Source organism: Lytechinus variegatus, chromosome 2 (assembly GCF_018143015.1).
Source record: "Lytechinus variegatus isolate NC3 chromosome 2, Lvar_3.0, whole genome shotgun sequence".
NCBI classification, from domain to species: domain Eukaryota; kingdom Metazoa; phylum Echinodermata; class Echinoidea; order Temnopleuroida; family Toxopneustidae; genus Lytechinus; species Lytechinus variegatus.
This window is the reverse complement of record NC_054741.1, coordinates 14,766,133-14,786,808: the sequence shown is the minus strand read 5'-3', so window position 1 is coordinate 14,786,808 and position 20,676 is coordinate 14,766,133. Positions and strand designations below refer to the sequence as shown.

At 36.6% G+C, this 20,676-nt stretch overlaps 1 protein-coding gene across 1 annotated transcript; it reads left to right on the top strand.

Annotated features, from left to right (window-relative positions):
• The first annotated feature begins 2,077 nt into the window (after positions 1 to 2,077).
• Positions 2,078 to 15,915, top strand: LOC121407404 (proteasome subunit alpha type-7). Its single transcript, XM_041598460.1, has 6 exons — positions 2,078 to 2,259; positions 9,335 to 9,461; positions 11,669 to 11,793; positions 12,467 to 12,589; positions 13,402 to 13,584; positions 14,449 to 15,915. Exons 1-6 carry the CDS (start codon positions 2,158 to 2,160, stop codon positions 14,551 to 14,553), a joined length of 765 nt encoding a protein of 254 aa, XP_041454394.1. The 5' UTR covers positions 2,078 to 2,157; the 3' UTR covers positions 14,554 to 15,915.
• The last annotated feature ends 4,761 nt before the right edge of the window (positions 15,916 to 20,676 follow it).

The following is a 20,676-nucleotide window of genomic DNA, read 5'->3' as shown; positions in this document are numbered from 1 at the left end:
AAAAATTAAAAAACGTTTTTCACTTTCGAAAGAGGGGGGGGGGCACACTTCTATTTTAATAGCATGTTTACATTAATAAAGATAATTGTGCCTCCCCCGATCCGCCAGTGACCCAAAAAATATATCTCAAAGCCTTTTCTGTCCTGAAATTGGGCGAAATATTGTATGATAACAGTTTCAAGCGCATACATTCGTAATTCCGAAGCTTCGTTATTCCGAAGGCATTCCGAAGGTTCGTTATTCCAATACTTCTGAAGGTTCAGAAGTCCGAAAATGAAGTGAGGTTCGTAATTCCGAAGGTTCGTAAGTCCGAAAACGAAATGAGGTTTGTAATTCCGACGGTTCGTAAGTCCGAAAACGAAATGATTAACGAACCATATTTCGTTTTCGGACTAACGAACCTTCGAAACAACGAACCTTATTTCATTTTTGGATTAACGAACCTTCGGAACAATGAACCTTATTTCGTTTTTGGATTGACGAACCTTCGGAACATCTAACCTTATTTCGTTTTTGGATTATCGAACCTTGGGAATAACGCCACAAATGTTCAGATTAACGAACCCTTTTACGTTTTACGGATTAAAGAACATCAAGGTATAGGCAATTTACGTGTTTTGGAATTACGAACCTTCAGAATATAGAGCCTTCCGAATTACGAAGTGTAACCGTTTCAAGATGTGAAAAATCCTCAGAATTTGACAATTTTTTAATCAAAATTTCCACATTACAAATATTAAGATTTGTTTCAGGGATGACAGGGAATATATCTGTTATGTTTTGTGTCACAGTAGCGGTCAGTCGACAAATTCAAAATAAAATTTCAATAAATGTTGCAATATTCATTTTTGCTTACCGCCGTAAAATCTAGCAATGTGTCTGCTCATAATGTCCGACCATAGGCAGCGAAAAGTAATTATCATTTAATAAAAAAAAAAAAAATTTCCTATTTTATCTGACCAGTGAGTCTGTAATTAGGTAGTCATATTTTGTCTACAATCTGCAAGACAAATTAAATGAAGAACATGTCTTACATAATTTATTTTATCCTCGTGATATCAAAGTGGCTTTAAAGGAACTGTGTAGGAAGGTTCTCCATCTCTTAAAAATATTTGATTCATGTTAAAACTACATCACCATGCAGTGTTTACTGAGACTTCACCACACTGAGACCAATGTATTGTGCGGGGTATTGTGTTCTTCCAACGCCGATATGTGTAATAACAGAATTTGATTTGATTTATTTCTTCACATCAATCATATATAACTTTTTTTCATTACATAACAAACATGATTAGGTACTGGTTTTGGCATGACTCCTAGGGGGATGGTAATGATCACAAATCTACTACCAAATTATTATAACGCTAGCAAATCTGTTTGCTGTTTAATATTATTTGGTGTTACGTTCGAACTCCGATATTGCAACTAAATGAAATTAATTTCCTACTTCACAATCATTGTTTGAGGCCAAAATGTAGGTGATATTGTAACTTTATTTGAATGGATTGTTATTATGTAACTTTTTAATATTTGTTAATCACCGTAGGCCTATCACTCATGACAATCTACTGAGAGGTGATGTTATTTTTTTTTCAAATACATGCAGGCCTAGCAATTTCACGACCTCTTTATCCTTCTTTCTATTTTTCAACCCTTTATTCTTCTTTTCACCATGCACATGCTTGATATATTAAAGGGTGGGAGGGGGGACACCGCCCAACCATGTAGAGCTCAGATTGAATCAGAGATACGAGTAGGTGACTTATCAGGGGAGTGGAATTATTTAGGATATATCCAGTGTTCATGGTAATTCATTTGGCAGCAAAAATATATGTGGCTGCATAGCAAACTACCCGGCACTGTCTTCACCGCCTGAAGAAAATATGTAGATCTAGCCTATATGTTTCTTGTTTATGGTGGCTGAGCCCCGACTGCTACTCAAAAACACCAGTAAAATCATCTCTCATTCATGTATCAAGAAAGGCTGGGCTCATTCTTTGAGATTGACCCCCCCCCCCCCCCCCCCCTCCCGAGTCCAACATCGAAGTTCATTTTTCAGTTTTTGTTTGTCTCTTCCAGATATAGTCCAACATAATTGCAAGTCAGCGGCGTGTGTGAACCGAATTTTGCCCAGAATTTTGCGAAATCTACAACATGACTTCTAGATACGACAGAGCAATCACAGTATTTTCTCCAGATGGCCACTTATTTCAAGTAGAATATGCACAGGAAGCTGTTAAAAAGGGCTCAACTGCGGTAAGTTTAATATAGATTATTCATTACGTTGTTCCCGCGGACGCAGTCATTTTCCCCATTGACACTCTCCGTGGAATTGCCTTGTCCCATACGCTGGAAATTACGGGGTGTAACTTAAGCCCAAGGACGTAACCGTTCTGGTGAGAGGTAGGCAATATTTTGGAACAAGTAGCGGTTTGCGCACGGCACTACGTGAAGAAAATGTCGACTAGGTAATACCGCCCCCACCCATGGGTTCATATCGTCTCGCGAGCGAAGGATTATCAGTCATACGCACGCGACACACCACTACACTTCGAAAATACAGTGGGCTTTTGCCCACATAAAATATTATGTATAAATAAATATTCCACATCCTGCTATGACACTTACCGAATCATTTAGATCCTTCCGTGACTTGTCCTTGAAGTTTCTTTCTAAAAATATGTATATTTTCTTGATCTTTAGTGAAGATTTTACGGAGATAGAAATCAGTCAGCGTTGATATCAATTTTCTCCTGAAGAGGGCGCGCGATTTATATTCATATCAACGACACGACAAGGGAAAGAATAGGCACCTACACTATTTTACACGCATATCGACGCAAGGCATTACGCAAAGTCCGTGAAGTATCCAATCTTTTCATTGTATAGACTGGTATACCGTATACGTATTATTGACGTTCGTCAAAGCTTGTACTGCTGGTTTCTTTCCAGGCACGTATATTATTTTCATTTTTTTTATCAGTCATCTTTTTAAATTAATGCAAATGAGTGTTATCATCACCAATATTAATCATTATGTTTTTTGAAGGCATTTCATTAATTGGTGCCCATAATTAGTAAATTAATCATGAGGATTGCGCATTCAAAGAATTTAGATACAGTTATAAAATTACCGAGGAGCTGAATCAAGGTTGTGAAATTATTAGCGCCACCAACGGGCTTCCTTGTATTTCCGTGGAAGAGACAAGCGAAGTCACTTTCGAGGCCGAGGTAAGCAAAATGTGCTTTTTTTATCGGATTATTATTTTATTATTATTTTTATATTCAACAAACTCTTGCTACTTACCGGCAAGAGCCCCGGTGCGTAGCGAGAAGGAGCTTCGGCAAATATTACTTCAGCAATGAAGCGATGTTTGCCGACTACTTCGAAATCCAGGGTCAAACACGGTCTATTGTACGAGGTTAGTACATACTAACCTCGTACAATGTGTGAGTGTACCGCCCCTAATGAATATGCATAAGTCCATTGCGTCGCGTCGCTCGGCTCACTGCACAGCTCTTCGACTTCGTCTGAATTAGATTCACAATTCTTTACCTGTCCGGCCTAGCATGGAAGTACTTTGGGGAACACGCAGAATGCAGCTTGGAACTGATAAAATGCAAAAATTATTGATGCAAGTAATCATTAGACCAAAAGCTTCGGTCTCTGCTATGTAATTCATTGGTTGTTCAGCTGAACTCTGTTGGCTTCACTCACCAAATACAGAGACCGAAGACGTTCTAGCGCGATCTGTACAGGGCCAGGGGACTCAATGGCCATATGTTTATGTACTTAAGATCGGATAAAACGGGGAAGTGAATTTGCGCGACAGCCGAGGTAAGTCACTGTTTTTGTTCCTTTTAACTTGATTTTTCTCTGTTTTTTAGCAATTAATGCCAAGGGGGAATATGAATTTGCATTTTGGTAGCGTTTATTTTCAAAATTTTTATTCATTAAAAACAAAAATTGAAGAGCCCCGACGGGGGATTTTGCATTGCATTTTAACTGTTCCAATCTGCATTTTACCTGTTCCAAAATTTCTCTCTTCGTCAAGATAGAAATTTTGGAACTTCCAAAATGTAGATTAAAACAGGTAAAATGCAATAACTCAATAAAAGTATATTAGGTAGATTAAAGAATACAATACAAAGATAGAAGTTTTGGAACTTGTATAAAGCAGACAGGTAAAACAGGTAAAATGCAGTAACTAAATTGAGGCAAGTGTGAAGTCAAGACAGTATAGTCGAATCAAGACAAGACGAAGAAAGAATTTTGGAACAGGTAAAATGCAGATTGGAACAGGTAAAATGCAGTCACTAAGTTGAGACAAGTGTGAAGTCAAGACAGTAAAGTCGAATCAAAACAATACGAATAAAGAAAGTTTGGAACAGGTAAAATGCAGATTGGAACAGTTAAAACGAAATAACTCGATGAAAGTATATTATGTAGTTTAAGAATACAAAGATAGAAGTTTTGGAACTTGTTAAAAGCAGATTGGAACAGGTAAAATGCAGTAACTAAATTGAGGCAAGTGCGAAGTCAAGACAGTATAGTCGAATCAAGACAAGATGAAGAAAGAAATTTTGGAACAGGTAAAATGCAGATTGGAACAGTTAAAATGCAGTAACTCAATAAAAGTATATTATGTAGTTTAAGAATACAAAGATAGAAGTTTTGGAACTTGTTAAAAGCAGATCGGAACAGGTAAAATGCAGTAACTAAATTTAGGCAAGTGTGAAGTCAAGACAGTATAGTCGAATCAAGACAAGACGAAGAAAGAAATTTTGGAACAGGTAAAATGCAGATTGGAACAGTTAAAATGCAGTAACTCAGTAAAAGTATATTATGTAGTTTAAGAATACAACACAAAGATCACTCACACAACATGCGAGGTTAGTAATACTAACCTCGCACAACGCATGTGATTTCATAGTGGACTTTGACGTTTTCATTCATCACACGAATGTGAGGGAATGAAACACGCCAAACCTTTCAGTATTTCTCCACTATGGAAATCTTTATTATTATCTTTATTAAATGATTGAAGTTGGTTTTAAAAGGGAATTGGAAATTATTTATAAAAGTGTTTTTATTGCTTACCTCCAAGTCTCAACCGTTCGATCCGTCCTTAGTTATCCTTGATACTGCGGTGGAAAGTACGCAAACAACAATCGAAAAGCAATTTTTCCTATCGAACATTCTCGATTCAAGTCGTCAGCGCATAATAGGAAATTGTACCAAAAATCAACAGGTTGCATCTCATGTATATACTTATTGGTAAAGTACGCCATCTTTTGACAAGATGATGATGATGAAAGTGGATTGAACGAGCAAGAAAATAATGCCGATCGCCTAGAATGCAGCTAGCAGTACAAGTTGCAAACCGTAAACACCAAACGGTAGGCACTTAAGAACCAAGTTTGAAAGGACACTCGTAAAATTACGTCACTCTCGCCGATGAATATTCATTAGATCGTGGTCGTGCGTGTTCAATACACACTGAGTGCATGCATGCAGAGAGTTTGTATTGAACACGCACGACCACGATCTAATGAATATTCATCGGCGAGAGTGACGTAATTTTACGAGTGTCCTTTCAAACTTGGTTCTTAAGTGCCTACCGGCTTGTGAATAATATCGCGCGCCCTCTTTAGGCAAAAATTGATATCCATGCTGAGCAGAAGGTATCTACGTGAAGATCACGAAAAATGCTCTTATTTTATTAAAAAAAACAGCAAAGAGAAGTCAACAAACGATCCATATGGTTCGGTAAGTGTCATAGCACAATTAGAATTCTTAGCTATGATGTAAAGTCATAGTTATTTTAGTAAAAAGGTGTGAAAGATTCGCGTGTACCAGGTGCATATGAATCCTTCACACACGAGATGATTTGAAACCATGGGTGCACAAGGATAGAAGTTTTCGAACTTGTAAAGTGCAGATTGGAACAGGTAAAATGTAATTAATCAATGAAAGTATATTGTGTAGTCAAAAAAATACAATACCGCGATAGAAATTGTGTATCACCGAAAATGCAGATTTGAACTTTCAGGTTAAATTGTTGTGACTCTGTTATTTTTGAACCATTAATCTATCCACTGGAGACAGTGCATGGTTCCCGAATGGTTCCAACGCACATCTTGCGTGTTCTAGTATTGGTATCGTTTGTATGGTATTTTTTGACGTCATACTTCATATGATTACTTGTATCAATAATTTTTGCATTTTATCAGTTCCAAGCTGCATTCTGCGTGTTCCCCAAACTTCCATGCTAGGCCGGACAAGTAAGAATTGTAAATCTAATTCAGACGAAGAGCTGTGTAGTGAGCCGAGCGCCGCAATGGACTTATGCATATTCATTAGGGGCGGTATTACCTAGTCGACATTTTCTTCACGTAGTGCTGTGCGCAGACCGCTACTTGTTTCAAAATATTGCCTACCCTGGTGAGACTGAGAGTGACACAAGTCACGACATTTGCTCCTGACTCCTGCGACATTTGCTCCGACCTTGATATCTCAAAAGGCACAGGGTAGACTCTAGAGTTAGGATTGTAAAAGAGTTTTTATTTCAGAATAATAGAAATACAATTACAAGGATTGGGAATTAAAGTTTTAAACCAAGAAGGCAAGATTTTACCTTGCTTAACTAAGTTAAGCCAGTTTAACGTTAACTTATGGAGTGGAGGTAGGCCTACTTGGGTTTTATTTTTTCTTTACACTTCCTGCCCGGTTGGCTCCCATTGTGGGGCGTTGGGCAGTATACATGTACCTAAAGAAGAAGAAGAAGTCTCACTAAGTTATACCTCGGGCGAAGTTCGTGCAGGCTCAACTTCATTACCGCTACACTACACTCCACTCCACCTACCCAAACTTTGGTACGGTGAACTCGATCGGATATTCCGTGTGACTAGCCAGGCGGCTTCTTGAGAGTAAAAATCATTCACTGACGTAGGCTTACTCTCATTGAAGCCAGGTATTCCTATCCATACACGTGCGTGTAGGCCGCCAAAACCTGAAACTTTCGCCCCCGAGATTTCTACTTTCCTTCTAAAAGATCTAGCCCTAAATCATGTACATGGGATGTAACTTCATTTCTGACAATTCTGCGCCCGCGATTTTATTTTTAAACAAGAATTCATAAAAAAAATGAGAAAAATATCATGACAAGGCGGAAGAGACTTGCCCGATGTTTACGCCGCCATCTTGTTTCCTATTGTTCTTCGCCAATGTTATGCTATGCATATTTATATTATAATCGGATGGCTCAGAAAATACCAGAAATATTCTAAGAGTTTGGGAAAATATTCCAAGAATCAGTGGAATATTTCAAAATGAATGGTTTTGTGGCATTTTAGTAAGTTTTTATAGTTTCTTTGTATTACAATGACCATTGAATGCATTATCTTACTTGTTTTGTGATGTAATTTCAACCTCTATTATTGATTACGTAAGATTATAATTTTCAAATTTCTAGGCACGTTTGCATGTCATAGTCTACCCACGTGATGCCTCTACGTCATTAAGAAAGAAGTTATGACAGGTTCGGAGGTGTCATAAATATTTAGTAAGGTTGTTGTACCCGATCTTGGTAAAGAGGGCTTCGTGAAACGGTTGGCGGACAAGTAGCTCGCTATCTCCTATTTAGTCAAGAAGTTAGACTTATGATGGTGTTGACTTGAGAAACGGGCCCCTGAATTCTACGCATGTACTAAATTACATTGTTTGTGCGCCCTTGCCTGGAATTGAAAATTCAAAGCATGCATTCCGTGATTATGAAGACATGATGTGACTGTAAATTTTGAAAAATCCTGCAAACTCCATGATAAAAATAATTAGGAAGTTATGAAATTTCAAAATTATATTTTCATGACAAAGAGAACAGAGCCAATGATACTTTCACTATTTCTTACTGATCTATTTTTTTTTCTTCTTTGATATGCTCTGATGCGCATAATGCTAGTAAACGCAAGCATCTAATTAGGATGGAAAGTGTGGCAGCAAAGTGGTAAATTGTCCATAGACTGTGTACAATGGCGATATGGCAGCGTAGCTCAGTCGGTTGGAGCTCATGTTTCGGGTAAGATCGTAGATCTCAACGTGAGGGGTTCGAGTCCCGCTCATGCCGAAACGCGTCTGACAAAAAATCTGATGCTATAGCATTGTGTGTTAACGTGCCTCACCACTGTATTCAGTGCAGGTGTGAATGCAGTTGGAAAACACTCCGTCCATCGGAAAGGACGCAAATGTTGGTCCCGTGTATAGGAGAGTCACAACCTATGCACGTTAAAACCAATACACTATTCGTCAAAGAGTAGGGTGTTCACCCGGTGTATTGCACCTGCCGGTCCCTGCAAAATTCAGGTCAAGTCAATCTTGATGTTCATATGCCATAATAATCAATATAATGATTGTATGCTTTAACGGAAATACAAGACAAGACAATGGATACACCGTCTCGGCTAAGCGAATCGGAGACCGCTGATTGGCCTTTGCGCAGATCACGTCATGACTACGTGGTCGCCAAAATAATTCCTTCGGACTGCGTGCAAAATTATCGATATCCGGTCACATTGTCTATGTGCGAAATGGTCTTGGTTCGTGATTGGGTTGCTCCAGATGAATCGGTTTGATTACATTATAATAGGGAAAAAATTGAAATAACTCATACTTCATATATGACAAAATGCAACAAATGAAAGTGCTGGACGATTTCAGATATCAAAATTATATGATATTGAAAAATATTGAATATTCATTCATGGTATTCATTCAAGATATGTCGCGATAACATGATATGACTATTGACCAAAATATTGCTGATTATGAAATGTTTCTGGTAATCAGTATTAAATGCTGCTCTGTATTGCTTTAGATTTAAACCAACTCAGAAGTTCATGAGTTGGTACCCAATTGCCCAATTATCATGGACAAGCACCAATGATAGCCTATCTTTCATTTCCCCCTTCCCTGTTCTCACAGAATTGCAGCCCATAATAAATTTTAAGGCTTGGAAATATATTACGTTATTGGCGATAATCACCATTGAAATCAATATTGACCAGCACCTTGTGACATTATCGATTCTCATGTGCATAACATGGTTTTGTGCATATATCTTGTTTTTTGAAAAGAAGATAAACCTTGAAGTATATTTATGCTTGTTTGATGTTTTTCGTTTTATCCAAACCTTTTTTTTTTAGTGGATTCATCACTGCTGCTACATTGAATTCGGTAATGCAGGTGAGACTGCAAGAGGCATTTTACCCCCGCCCTGTTTTAGTGTACAATTGAACAAAATCTCCTAATCATTGTTTGTCCTGTGTGATTTAGGTTGGTGTGCGTGGAAAGGATCTGGTGGTCTTGGGTGTAGAGAAGAAATCAGTTGCCAAGCTGCAGGAAGAGAGGACTGTCAGGAAAATATGTGTTCTTGATGACCATGTCTGTATGGCCTTTGCTGGTAAGAACTTGATTGGGTATTTTCATAAAACTGTTTGTCTAGTCTATTTTTGTCTCACCTGCGAAGCAAAGTGAGACTATAGGCGCCGCTTTTCCGACGGCGGCGGCGGCGTCAACATCAAATCTTAACCTGAGGTTAAGTTTTTGAAATGACATCATAACTTAAAAAGTATATGGACCTAGTTCATGAAACTTGGCCATAAGGTTAATCAAGTATTACTGAACATCCTATTAGAGTTTCATGTCACATGACCAAGGTCAAAGGTCATTTAGGGTCAATGAACTTAGACCATGTTGGAGGAATCAACATCGAAATCTTAACCTGTGGTTAAGTTTTTGAAATGTCATCATAACTTAGAAAATATATGGACCTAGTTCATGAAACTTGGACATAAGGTTAATCAAGTATCACTGAACATCCTGCATGAGTTTCACGTCACATGACCAAGGTCAAAGGTCATTTAGGGTCAATGAACTTTGGCCGAATTGGGGATATCTGTTGAATTCCCATCATAACTTTGAAAGTTTATGGATCTGATTCATGAAACTTGGACATAATAGTAATCAAGCATCACTGAAAATTTTGTGCAAGTTTCAGGTCTCATGATTAAGGTCAAAGGTCATTTAGGGTCAATGAACTTTGGCCGAATCAGGGGTATCTGTTGAATTACCATCATAACTTTGATAGTTTATTGGTCTAGTTCATTAAACTTGGACATTAGAGTAATCAAGTATCACTGAACATCCTGTGCACGTTTCAGGTCACATGACCAAGGTCAAAGGTCAATGAACTTTGGCCGAATTGGGTGTATCTGTTGAATTACCATCATAACTTTGAAAGTTTATGGATCTTATTCATGAAACTTGTACATAAGAGTAATCAAGTATCACTGAATATCCTGTTTGAGTTTCAGGTCACATGATCAAGGTCAAAGGTCATGTAAGGTCAATGAACTTTGGCCATGTTGGGGTTTTTTGGTGAATCTCTGTAAGTTTATTGGTCTAGTTCATAAAAAGTGGACATAAGAGTAACCATGTATCACTGAACATCTTGTGCGAGTTAGAGTAGTATTCAAAGTCAGCACTGCTGCTATATTGAACCGCGTGATGCAGGTGAGACGGCCAGAGGCATTCCACTTGTTGATTGTTTGAATGATATCAATATTATCACCTGACAATCACCAATTGCACATATTAAAACACTTTTCGATTAGAAGCATAAATAATTGGAATGATTCACCAGAGGAAGCACATTCTGCATCCAGTGCAGTTCCATTCTTGAAAAAAAAGTCAACCACTAAAGGTTTTTACCTGATCAGAGGTGATGCATTGTGAAGAGGAGAAAATAATCTTCAAGTTTATGTCTCTCCATCTAATTGTATTGAAGTATTTATACATGTAGACTGGAGAGGGCAAATATCAAACAGTGACAGAGTCATATCTGTTATACACATGAATGGCTAGTTTAATGGTATGTGACTTTGCTGGAGTTTGCTTCTCTTGTGTCTCATAACCTTTAGTTTCTTACGTGCAAAGAGCTATGGAGTTAATTTATGAATCTGCTCTGCATTCTTCATGTTCCAGTATGTTGAGAACTGACAAAATAATAGTGCCAATATGATGAATTTTTTTTACTTGTGATGATCTATGGAAACAAAATGTGGTTAAACCCCAGAAAAGGGGGTTGCTAGAAAAATATGATGAAAGCTGATTGGCTTTAAATAGATAGGCCCTTTAAATGCTTGATTTCATTGATCATTATGTACAATTAAGCAAAGAAATCAACTGAACTATCATTAACCAAGATTTAATAGTACTGGTGATAGTGTTGGAAGCACATATTTACATGTAAATGCTCTTCTCCAGTGGTTCTGACATATTTGTTCGGGTGAGAATTGCTGCATATAAATTCCACACACTAATCGGATTACCAATTTCAACCATTGATTTTATACCCTATAAAACCCTTTTACATCTGTAATCCCAATACTAAAGCGTAGACCCGGAGCATGTCCAGCTCTATCACCTTATTTTAGTTTACAAGAATGAACAAAGTAAATTGTTGATAGATCAACACTTGGGAAGAGTTGTCCTGGGACCAGCTTTATTTTAAGTTTGGTGCTTTGCTGAACTTAAAAAATTGATCTTACACCACCTCCAAAATGTCAACACTGAACTTGAAATTACCCATTGCTTAATTCCTTTCAGGCCTGACAGCAGATGCCCGCATCCTCATCAACAGGGCCAGGATAGAATGCCAGAGTCACAAGCTAACTGTAGAAGATCCTGTTACAGTGGAGTATATCACTCGATTTATGGCTCAGCTTAAACAGGTATGTACCAGAGTAACTACTACATCTATTGGTTAGGTGACGACGGGTAGAACGGGGGAACTTGTGTATAATTGCGGTGTGGATATATGAGGCCCTTAAACCCCCTTTCCACGTCTTGCCAGCTTTTCCCAAGCACATCATTTTGACTTTTTTTTTATTGATGAACCCTGTATCCCTGTTCCTCGTACGGTGAGTTGAAAACCGCCATTTCAATATTTTTTGTACCAGATACATAAAGGTAGTTGAATGAAAATGAATAAATGGCTTTTTTTTACTCGCTGTAATCCCGTCGTAGAGCAAATGTGACTGAGTTATTAGGTACACAGTTGAAATCTCTCATTCTCTGGTTTTATCACTCATTCGGTTAGCCCCCAAATCATTAAGATTCTGTTCTTAAGGGTTCCATTTCTTATGCCAGCAACATGCATGTTTTGTTTGGTTCTGTACAAAGACATGCATAAAAGTTCAATGCCCTTTGTTGGTACTTGTTTGTGTCAATCGAGTGCAAAATTTATGTTTAAGGAATACGTAAGTATGCATGTACTGAATATATTTGAGCCCTCAGCTTACTTAACAGTGTGATCTTGCATCCATTATATGAGTTTTATTGTTATTACCTCTGTGAGCTTCTTGTTTTGAATGCATCAACAATCTGTCTCATTCTTTTACCCAGCGTTACACACAAAGCAATGGTCGAAGGCCCTTTGGACTGTCAACTCTGATTGTAGGATTTGACTATGATGGTTCCCCCAGACTGTACCAGACTGACCCAGCAGGCACATACCATTCATGGAAGGTAGGAAGAGAGCTTTGGTTCTCAGCAGCTTTCTCTGGAATGGAAGGGTTCTTCCTTCACGACTGGTCACATGTTCTTGTGCTAAATGGGATGCCTTATTAGTGAGAAGAATTTTAATGTACAAACAATGTTTCTTCCGATGGTTGATAAAAATGATGCAGAATCTGACTAAGCACATAAGAATAGGTTAAAAGTTGTGTGTAAAGTTTTGTACAACTTACAGTTTTATGAAACCTCACCCAAGAGAGGGTGGCCCTTGGAGGTGTTGTCATTTGTGAAAGGTGCATTACATAAAAACGGTTATCCCAACCACCTTTTGGCCTATTTTGCACCAATTTTACGACATTACAATCCTGAACATGCTGACCACTGAGCAGTAGGTTCAATCAACTTTGAAAAGTGGCAAAGGAAGTAAAGACAAAGGATCAGCAACACAATAATCTCTTTTCAGAGCACTGGTGGTACAACAATAATACACTCCTTTGTAGTGTTGTATTTATTATATATTCAATCTGCTCCTTTTTTTTCTTGTCTCTTGCTGGGTCATGTAAAATATCCTATTCAAATGAGAGTTTCGTGAAAGGGTTTCTTATTGATTATTTGCCCTCAGCCATTCAGATGCAAGAATTAGTAGTACATGTAGCTCTTAACATTTGTCAGTGAAATCATTGACAAGAATCTTCATGAAACTCTTATATGGTCCTTCAGTTTTGAATTCTTAGATTGTTGTGCTCCATTAACACCAAATGCTTAAAACAATATGGTTTAAGCACTGATGAATTAATGAATTGTTTACATTATCAATGTTTCAGGCTAATGCCATCGGACGCAGTGCAAAGACAGTAAGGGAGTTCCTCGAGAAGCATTACTCTGACGAGGTTGTTGAGAAGGAACGCGAGACGGTCAAGCTAGCAGTCAGAGCCCTGTTAGAAGTCGTCCAATCGGGAGCCAAGAATATAGAACTGGCTGTGATGAGGAGAGGAGAGCCACTCAAGGTGAGGGGGTTAAAGGTCAAGACTACCCCAAGAAAAAATAATTGTGAAAAATCAAATATGGCACAAGTATAACAATGAAAAATTAAAGTTTGAAAACTAAATAAATATCACACATTATTATAAGTTTTGACTTATGAAAGCTTCAGCTAATTTGAACATGGCATTGATGTATTAGTTGAGGGACCTGTAGTATCAAGCTTAGCGATTAATTGTACGGCTTATTTTCTGTGCTTGATCGGACTGTTTATTGTGTATGATTATTCGTAAAAATCAGTCCCACAATCAGTTGCTAAGCTTTATGTAACCAGCCCCAATTATAATTGAGCATTAGAATTTATAATGGATGAATATTCTCAAACAAGCAATGATTACAGTATATTCCAGACCTAAATAGTTGAAGTAAGTGAGGGTGCTCTTCAGAATGGCTGCCAAACTATTTGTAAAGTGTATATACATGCATTGTTGTCATTAAGCATTTTAGTGTTGGGCAGTAGGAATTGGACATATTTTGTATGAATTGTTATGAAAGTTATTCAGAAAGTATACATGTACATAAAACATTCAAAGAGTGATGGCGCTCGTCAAAATTGCCGTTATCATCACATAGAGGGTATGGCCTCTGTATGTTCAGCAAAAGGTTGCATATTTGACCCCATTTTTGCATTTAATTTGGTTGAATTTGTTTGAAAAGAATCTACACGTATGAAAATGTGTATGAAGGCAAGATGAGGGTGCTCTTCAAAATGGCCACAAAATCTAAATAAACAGTACAGATACCGAACCATCCTTATAGTGTCTTTCATTATCATCTACTTCCTACATTAATGTCCTGTGTTATATGTGTTATTATTTTTTTATCATCAGATGTACGAGGTATCAGAAGTCGAGAAGTACGTCACAGAGATCGAAAAGGAGAAGGAAGAGGAGGCAGAGAAGAAAAAGCAGAAGAAAGGAGCTCCAACCTCATAATGATTAGTTAAAGATTGTCTTGTATATTGTTTTTTGTATGTTAAATAGAGAGATCCTTGTAAGAAAAAAGGCCAAGTGACCAAAATATAAGAAACAATTTAAAGCACATAAGAGTTGCGATAGGATTTTGGAATCATAATAAATTTCTCCTGACGGACATTCAAAGAAATACTATTCTCAACATTCACTCTGAATGTCATACCCATGCTGCTTATCAATTGATATGTGTATTCTATTACCCAGGATGGAATTAGTTTTATAAATCATTACCACTTTCACAAAAGACCATAAGAGGGTTGCAGCAGATAGAAACACATTTTGAGATAAATGAATTTAAAGTGTTTTACTGGTCTGGGACCATCGGGCCGGTGCCATAGTCGCGCGCTGGCTAAAAGTCTGATTGAATTTAAATTTCTATACCATGACAGAACAATATCTAAGGAATGGAGAGAGACTAGTGAAGATGCTGACATTTTGTGAGGTTGTAGAATACCTTGAAAAAAGGGGAGACAGAATGTTATGTAGTACACTGTATATTACACATTGCCTGGTATCAGAAACAAATGATCTCACTCTGCATGTCCAGAAATGCCTGAAGCTGAAAAATGACTCTCAATGTGACAGCGAGTTATCTGGATCCATTGGGTACTATTTTGTCATTATTTCCATATATCTTTTCACAATTTCCACGTGAATACTGAAGATAGTAATTCTTAAATGAGAAAAATCCAATTTTTCATAATTCACATATTTATGATGTGACACTTATCCCCCAAACACATTTAATTTTATGATATTTCAAAATAAAAATTTTCCTATGTAATATCAGAAGTACATGCAGCATAATTATGTATGTGGCATGATTATATATGCAGCTTAATTATGCTGGTTTTAAATGCATTTGATATGATTAAGTATATCTTGGTTTCCATAACCAGTCCTATATGAAGCGGTCATAAGACTTCAAGCATTGTCCAATTTCATATGAAAATATTGAGGGGTGTCAGAACTGCTTTTTTTCTAAACTGTAGAACCAAAACTAACTAGCATGAGAAGAGGAATGTTGATGTACATTTGTAATTAAATGTAATGGAAAATAATACTTTTTTTTTTAAGATGAGAAATGTACCCTCCTAAAATTGATATGGATTTCTTACATTCGTGAACCACTCGGTGTGTAAATCTGATTTAACACATTTCTCTGGTTAATTGTGAAGATATGTAATATTTGAAAATTGTGTGATGTACAGAGGTGCATGTCATGTATTATACTGTAGCAAGGCTTTTAATTTCTTTTTCATGTATTCTGTAGAAATGTGGTCATTTTGCAAAGTAAAGAATTAAAATTCTTTTCCTTCACTACTACATGTAGATTTTGTTTTACTTATACATTTTGAATGTAGAAAGTCACTTGTAAGATTTATTTTGCCCAGGACTTCCTGCCTGACATCTTGGATGTTGTGCAACTAAACTTGGTACACACACCACGCAAAATTTCCTATGAAAACTGAAAAATTGAAATTTTGCGCTAATTTGTGCATGAAATTGTAACTATGTTCCAATTTATGGAATAAAACCCTCAAATTATTATTTTTTGTCGAGACACTGATGTTAGATCCTGATTGAATCTTTTATAAAAGTAAACAGTATATTTGTTTTCTTGACTTTGTGACTATTCCTTTTATTAATTTTATAGGAAGTATTTTCAGTAACATTTGTTTGATACCCGATTTCTATCACAAAATCATGAAATGAATTTATTTCAATCACCAAAGGAAAAAATAATGGCATTGATGAAATTTGCCTTTTACAGTTGTCTTGGATTTTTACATGAAATTGTGTTTTTGAGCATTTCGGGGTTTGATGTACAAGCAAGAAATATTGCAGGCGACTGACTGGAATACTCCCCAGGGAGTGGAGGATGTGCACACATTGTGTGCGGGAATGACTGATTGAATCCGATGACCGGGGTAATAATATATCTGTAAAGCGCTTAGAAACGTCGTTCCGATGGATTAAGCGCTATATAAAAGCGGATTATTATTATTATTATTTAAAACTGCACAACTGCTCATCAGGAATTTGGTCGCAAAAGAAAACTGTAATGAAAAACTCATGCATTATGAACTTATTTCTTGTGCAAAAGGTTGGGTGACTCCTTCCCCCCTCTGGAGCTTATTAGGGTGAAAATGCAAGGTTTTACATTTATTACTTGTAAAAGTAATTGTTAATTCCGATGGTTTTCTTGTTCTATAAAACAGGACTATACACTGAACTACTCAGACAAGATAAAGGAAGATGAAAGTTGAAGTTTATTTATTTAATGATGTATTTTCGCTTTGAGCCTTTAAAAAATACAATCGCAAATTTAAATTTACAGTAACATTTCATGCTTCTAAAATAAACAGTATTGACTTATAACTAAACATTTTCTTTTAATGATGAAATAAAACCTGAAATGACACTGATAATGATGAAGAAATAGGCAGTATCTATAATAAGAATAGAAGTGTACAATTATTTTTGGACAAAATAATTTCACTATTGCTCAACAAAAAATAATATCTGAAGCACCTCTCCCACTATTGAACTGCACCTTAACAGTGAATTTCTCTTTCATATTATGGTAGATTGTATCACATATTTGTTTGGCATCACCTGTGCCAGGGAGGTGAAAAGTGAACTGAATCATTGTGACCCACTGGTCTGATAAAATTGATAAGGGGTGTACAGGTGGACCACTACACCTAGGTTAACCCCTATCTTTATACGAATAGTGCTGTAGGATCATAGGTTCCATGACAATTACTCTCGCGACAATTGCTCCGCTCTAAATTCCATACTCTAATCGAATGACCAACTTAAAGGGATGGTCTGGGCTGAAAGTATGTATAGCTTAATAAATAGAGTAGAATTCACTAAGCAAAATGCCGAAAATTTCATCAAAATCGGATAACAAATAAGTTATTGAATTTTAAAGTTTAGCAATATTTTGTGAAAACAGTAATCCTGAATATTCATTAGGTGAGCTGATGATGTCACATTTCCACTTGTTCTTTTGTATTTTATTATATGAAATTAGGTTTATTCAAATTTTTTCCTCCAAGAAGTAGAAAAATCGGATTGACAACTGATTTAGTGCATTAGATATTTATTGCTGCAACTTATTTCATTATAAGGGTGACATATTATTCACACAAGTATGATATAATGAAAAAATTATGATTTTATGTAATATCATAAAAAAACGGAAAGTGGAGATGTGACATCATCAGTCCACCTAATGAATATTCATGACGACTGTTTTCACAAAATATTGCTAAACTTTAAACTTCAATAACTATTTGTTATCCGATTTTGATGAAATTTTCGGCATTTTGCTCCGTGAATTCTACTCTATGTATCAAGATAAAAATATTTTCAGCCCGGACCATCCCTTTAAAACCCTCGGTTTAACACTATACCCTAAACTTTACATAAAACCCTATTGCAACCCTAACCCTACATCTTGGATGAAATTAAGCCCGGAGCAATCGATGGTAGGAGCAAATGTGTCACCTGATCTTAACATGCAAAGGTGAGGAATCCTTATATATACATATGACAATCTTTCAGAGGGAAAAGTGGTTTCCACTGTAACATGTCTTTATGGGAAACGGGAGGAACACGTTAGCACACAATGTAGCCTTGTGACAAGGCCTCGTTACTTGGCCATATTCCTCATCAAAGAGTGGCTGAGATAAGACTACCAGTCAATGATGAGTTGGTGGTAAAACCTGGGTTAACATGTGATCGAGCAACTCCAGTCACTAGACCTTTTGGATTCTGGCGGAAATGTTAATGAATGAATCATTCATGAGCATGGCGATGCACCAATCTGCACCGTTGATGCTCATGACGTCGGGGGGCCCAGAATGTTCGCTTCTGTGGTAAGGGGTTCCTTAATGCAAACAATACGCTCGATGATTGGCTGCTACCTCCAAGTACTAATCGTTAGTCGGCAACAATGATTAAAACAGGAATTCCAAGTTGGGTTCTTAAAGGCCCTGTGGCTGAGCTCGCATTACTCGCATTCACCCTGCCTTTCACGAAGTCTTTTTTCATTTGGTATATTTAATATAAATATCATTACCGACGCAGGGCCTAGTGTAAAAGTTACACACATCATACATTGTCTGGAGAATCCTTGTGCAATATCATTAATTGCAACTTTGAGAAAATATTACATTTGGTGTTATAAAAGTACTACATAATACATGTACACCTCTTAAATGTTTTGACAAAAATGATATGCCCTCTAACTGTCCAGCAAATTTCATTACCTGATTTCTGTGGGGGTAGATTTTCCCAAAAAAAAATAGTGATTATTCCTAGACATATTCATAGAACATACATATAAATTATATCTCAATGCAAAAAAGACAATGAAGAACATAACCCTGTCACCTATTCTCTGAAATTCTATAAATACATTGAACTTCATTCTGCTAATTCTTATCATGGATAATAAAACTATTCTACATTCTATACAAGTACTAGTGACATCTAGAATTATTATTGTGAAGCCTTATTTTAAGGACTGCACAAACATGATTTTATACCAATGTATAGACATTAAAGGTCCTGAGAGATTCAATTTCCTTTTTTAACATAATAAAGTTATAAATTAAGTTGCAGTTAACAATTTCATTAAAAAACACTGTAAATTGTAAAAACAATGTTAATTCTCAATGTCATCACAGATCTCGCTATGCTATAGTTATAATTTTCGAAAATCGCATAAACAGATAAGCACATATGGGAGAGTGCAGGGTGCTAGTCATGCCAGAAAGAGCCACTTGCCAAGGCAAATTACCGCCTGGCTATTGGGTTAAAATTTCATGTACTGCCAGGCACAAATTTTCTAAAAAAGTGAACTTAAATTTTCTGAATATGTATTTCAAGCTAGTAAAGTCTTACGTATTTGCACAATTAAACTTATGCAATTGCATGCATTATTTTGCCAAATAGACTATCGATATTGAGCAAAATTATTTTGTTGTAAAACTCTACTTCGCAGCTTCACCTCTTCATATTTTACCCGGCACCCGATTGGTCTAGCTAGAACCCTGGGACAGTGTATTATTACTATATTTGGCTGGAATGGCAAGTTCAATTTGCAAATTTCTCAGTAATTACATGATCTCTTCCAAAATCCCTTGGCGCACATGCAGACACTTCGTGGTCATTTTATTTGATTCAGTATGAGCTCACTTATAATTTGTTACAACTGGCATTCATCTGTAAGAGATTTTTACTTATACCTCATAAGTGAATTATTACCATGAATCCTGTTTTTATAGATCACACACACAAAGAAATTCATGTAGACCTTTTAAGTCATTACAAACAAAATATCTTCTAATACACAATCAAGTTCTAAGAAGTTATTACTATTACCTCATTCCCTCCTGACATCTAAGATTACTGTGAAACCTGTGTTTTTTTAAACACCACACAAATTATCTTTATACAAACATACATGGACATGTAGACCTTCAAGGTAATTATGGCTTTAATTTCTTGTAAACACAATCAAGTTATATCAGATATTGACAATTAGCACATGGTAATATCCAGAATTAATACTGTGGAACCTGTGTTTTTGGAGACCACTCAAATGATCTTTATACAAAATCCATGGAGAACTTTAAGGTCATTATGGATTAAATGCAGACCTGCCAACCGTCTACAAAAAAGTATTCTTTGACGAAAAAGTGTATTTTTAAAAATTTGTCTCAATGTAACAATCGCCAGCCTATTGTAGTGAGATCGGTGAAAAAACATGTGAAATGACTCTACTTGAAAACTTGATAATTCACCGTTTTAAAAATGGTAGGCAAGAATTTACTTGTTCTTTTCATGCAACAAGTTACTGGCCCAACAGTGATTTTTACCGGTCTGGGACCGTTGGACTGGTGCTAGTGTCACACACTTTGTATAATACATACTCCATGATTGGAAATTTAAAAAAAAAGTAACAAATCATACAAAAAAGTATTGGCGCATTTATAGCAAAAAAGAGGACCAAATACTCTAAAAAGGGAACTGTTGGCATGTCTGTAAATGGATTACATAATCACG

Excerpts from the sequence above, each read along its gene's own strand:
- LOC121407404 (XM_041598460.1), top strand. The coding sequence starts at position 2,158 with ATGACTTCTAGATACGACAGAGCAATCACAGTATTTTCTCCAGATGGC. Across the intron at positions 9,462-11,668 it reads TGTCTGTATGGCCTTTGCTG|GCCTGACAGCAGATGCCCGC; the intron begins GTAAGAACTTGA and ends AATTCCTTTCAG. Across the intron at positions 13,585-14,448 it reads GGAGAGGAGAGCCACTCAAG|ATGTACGAGGTATCAGAAGT; the intron begins GTGAGGGGGTTA and ends TTTTATCATCAG.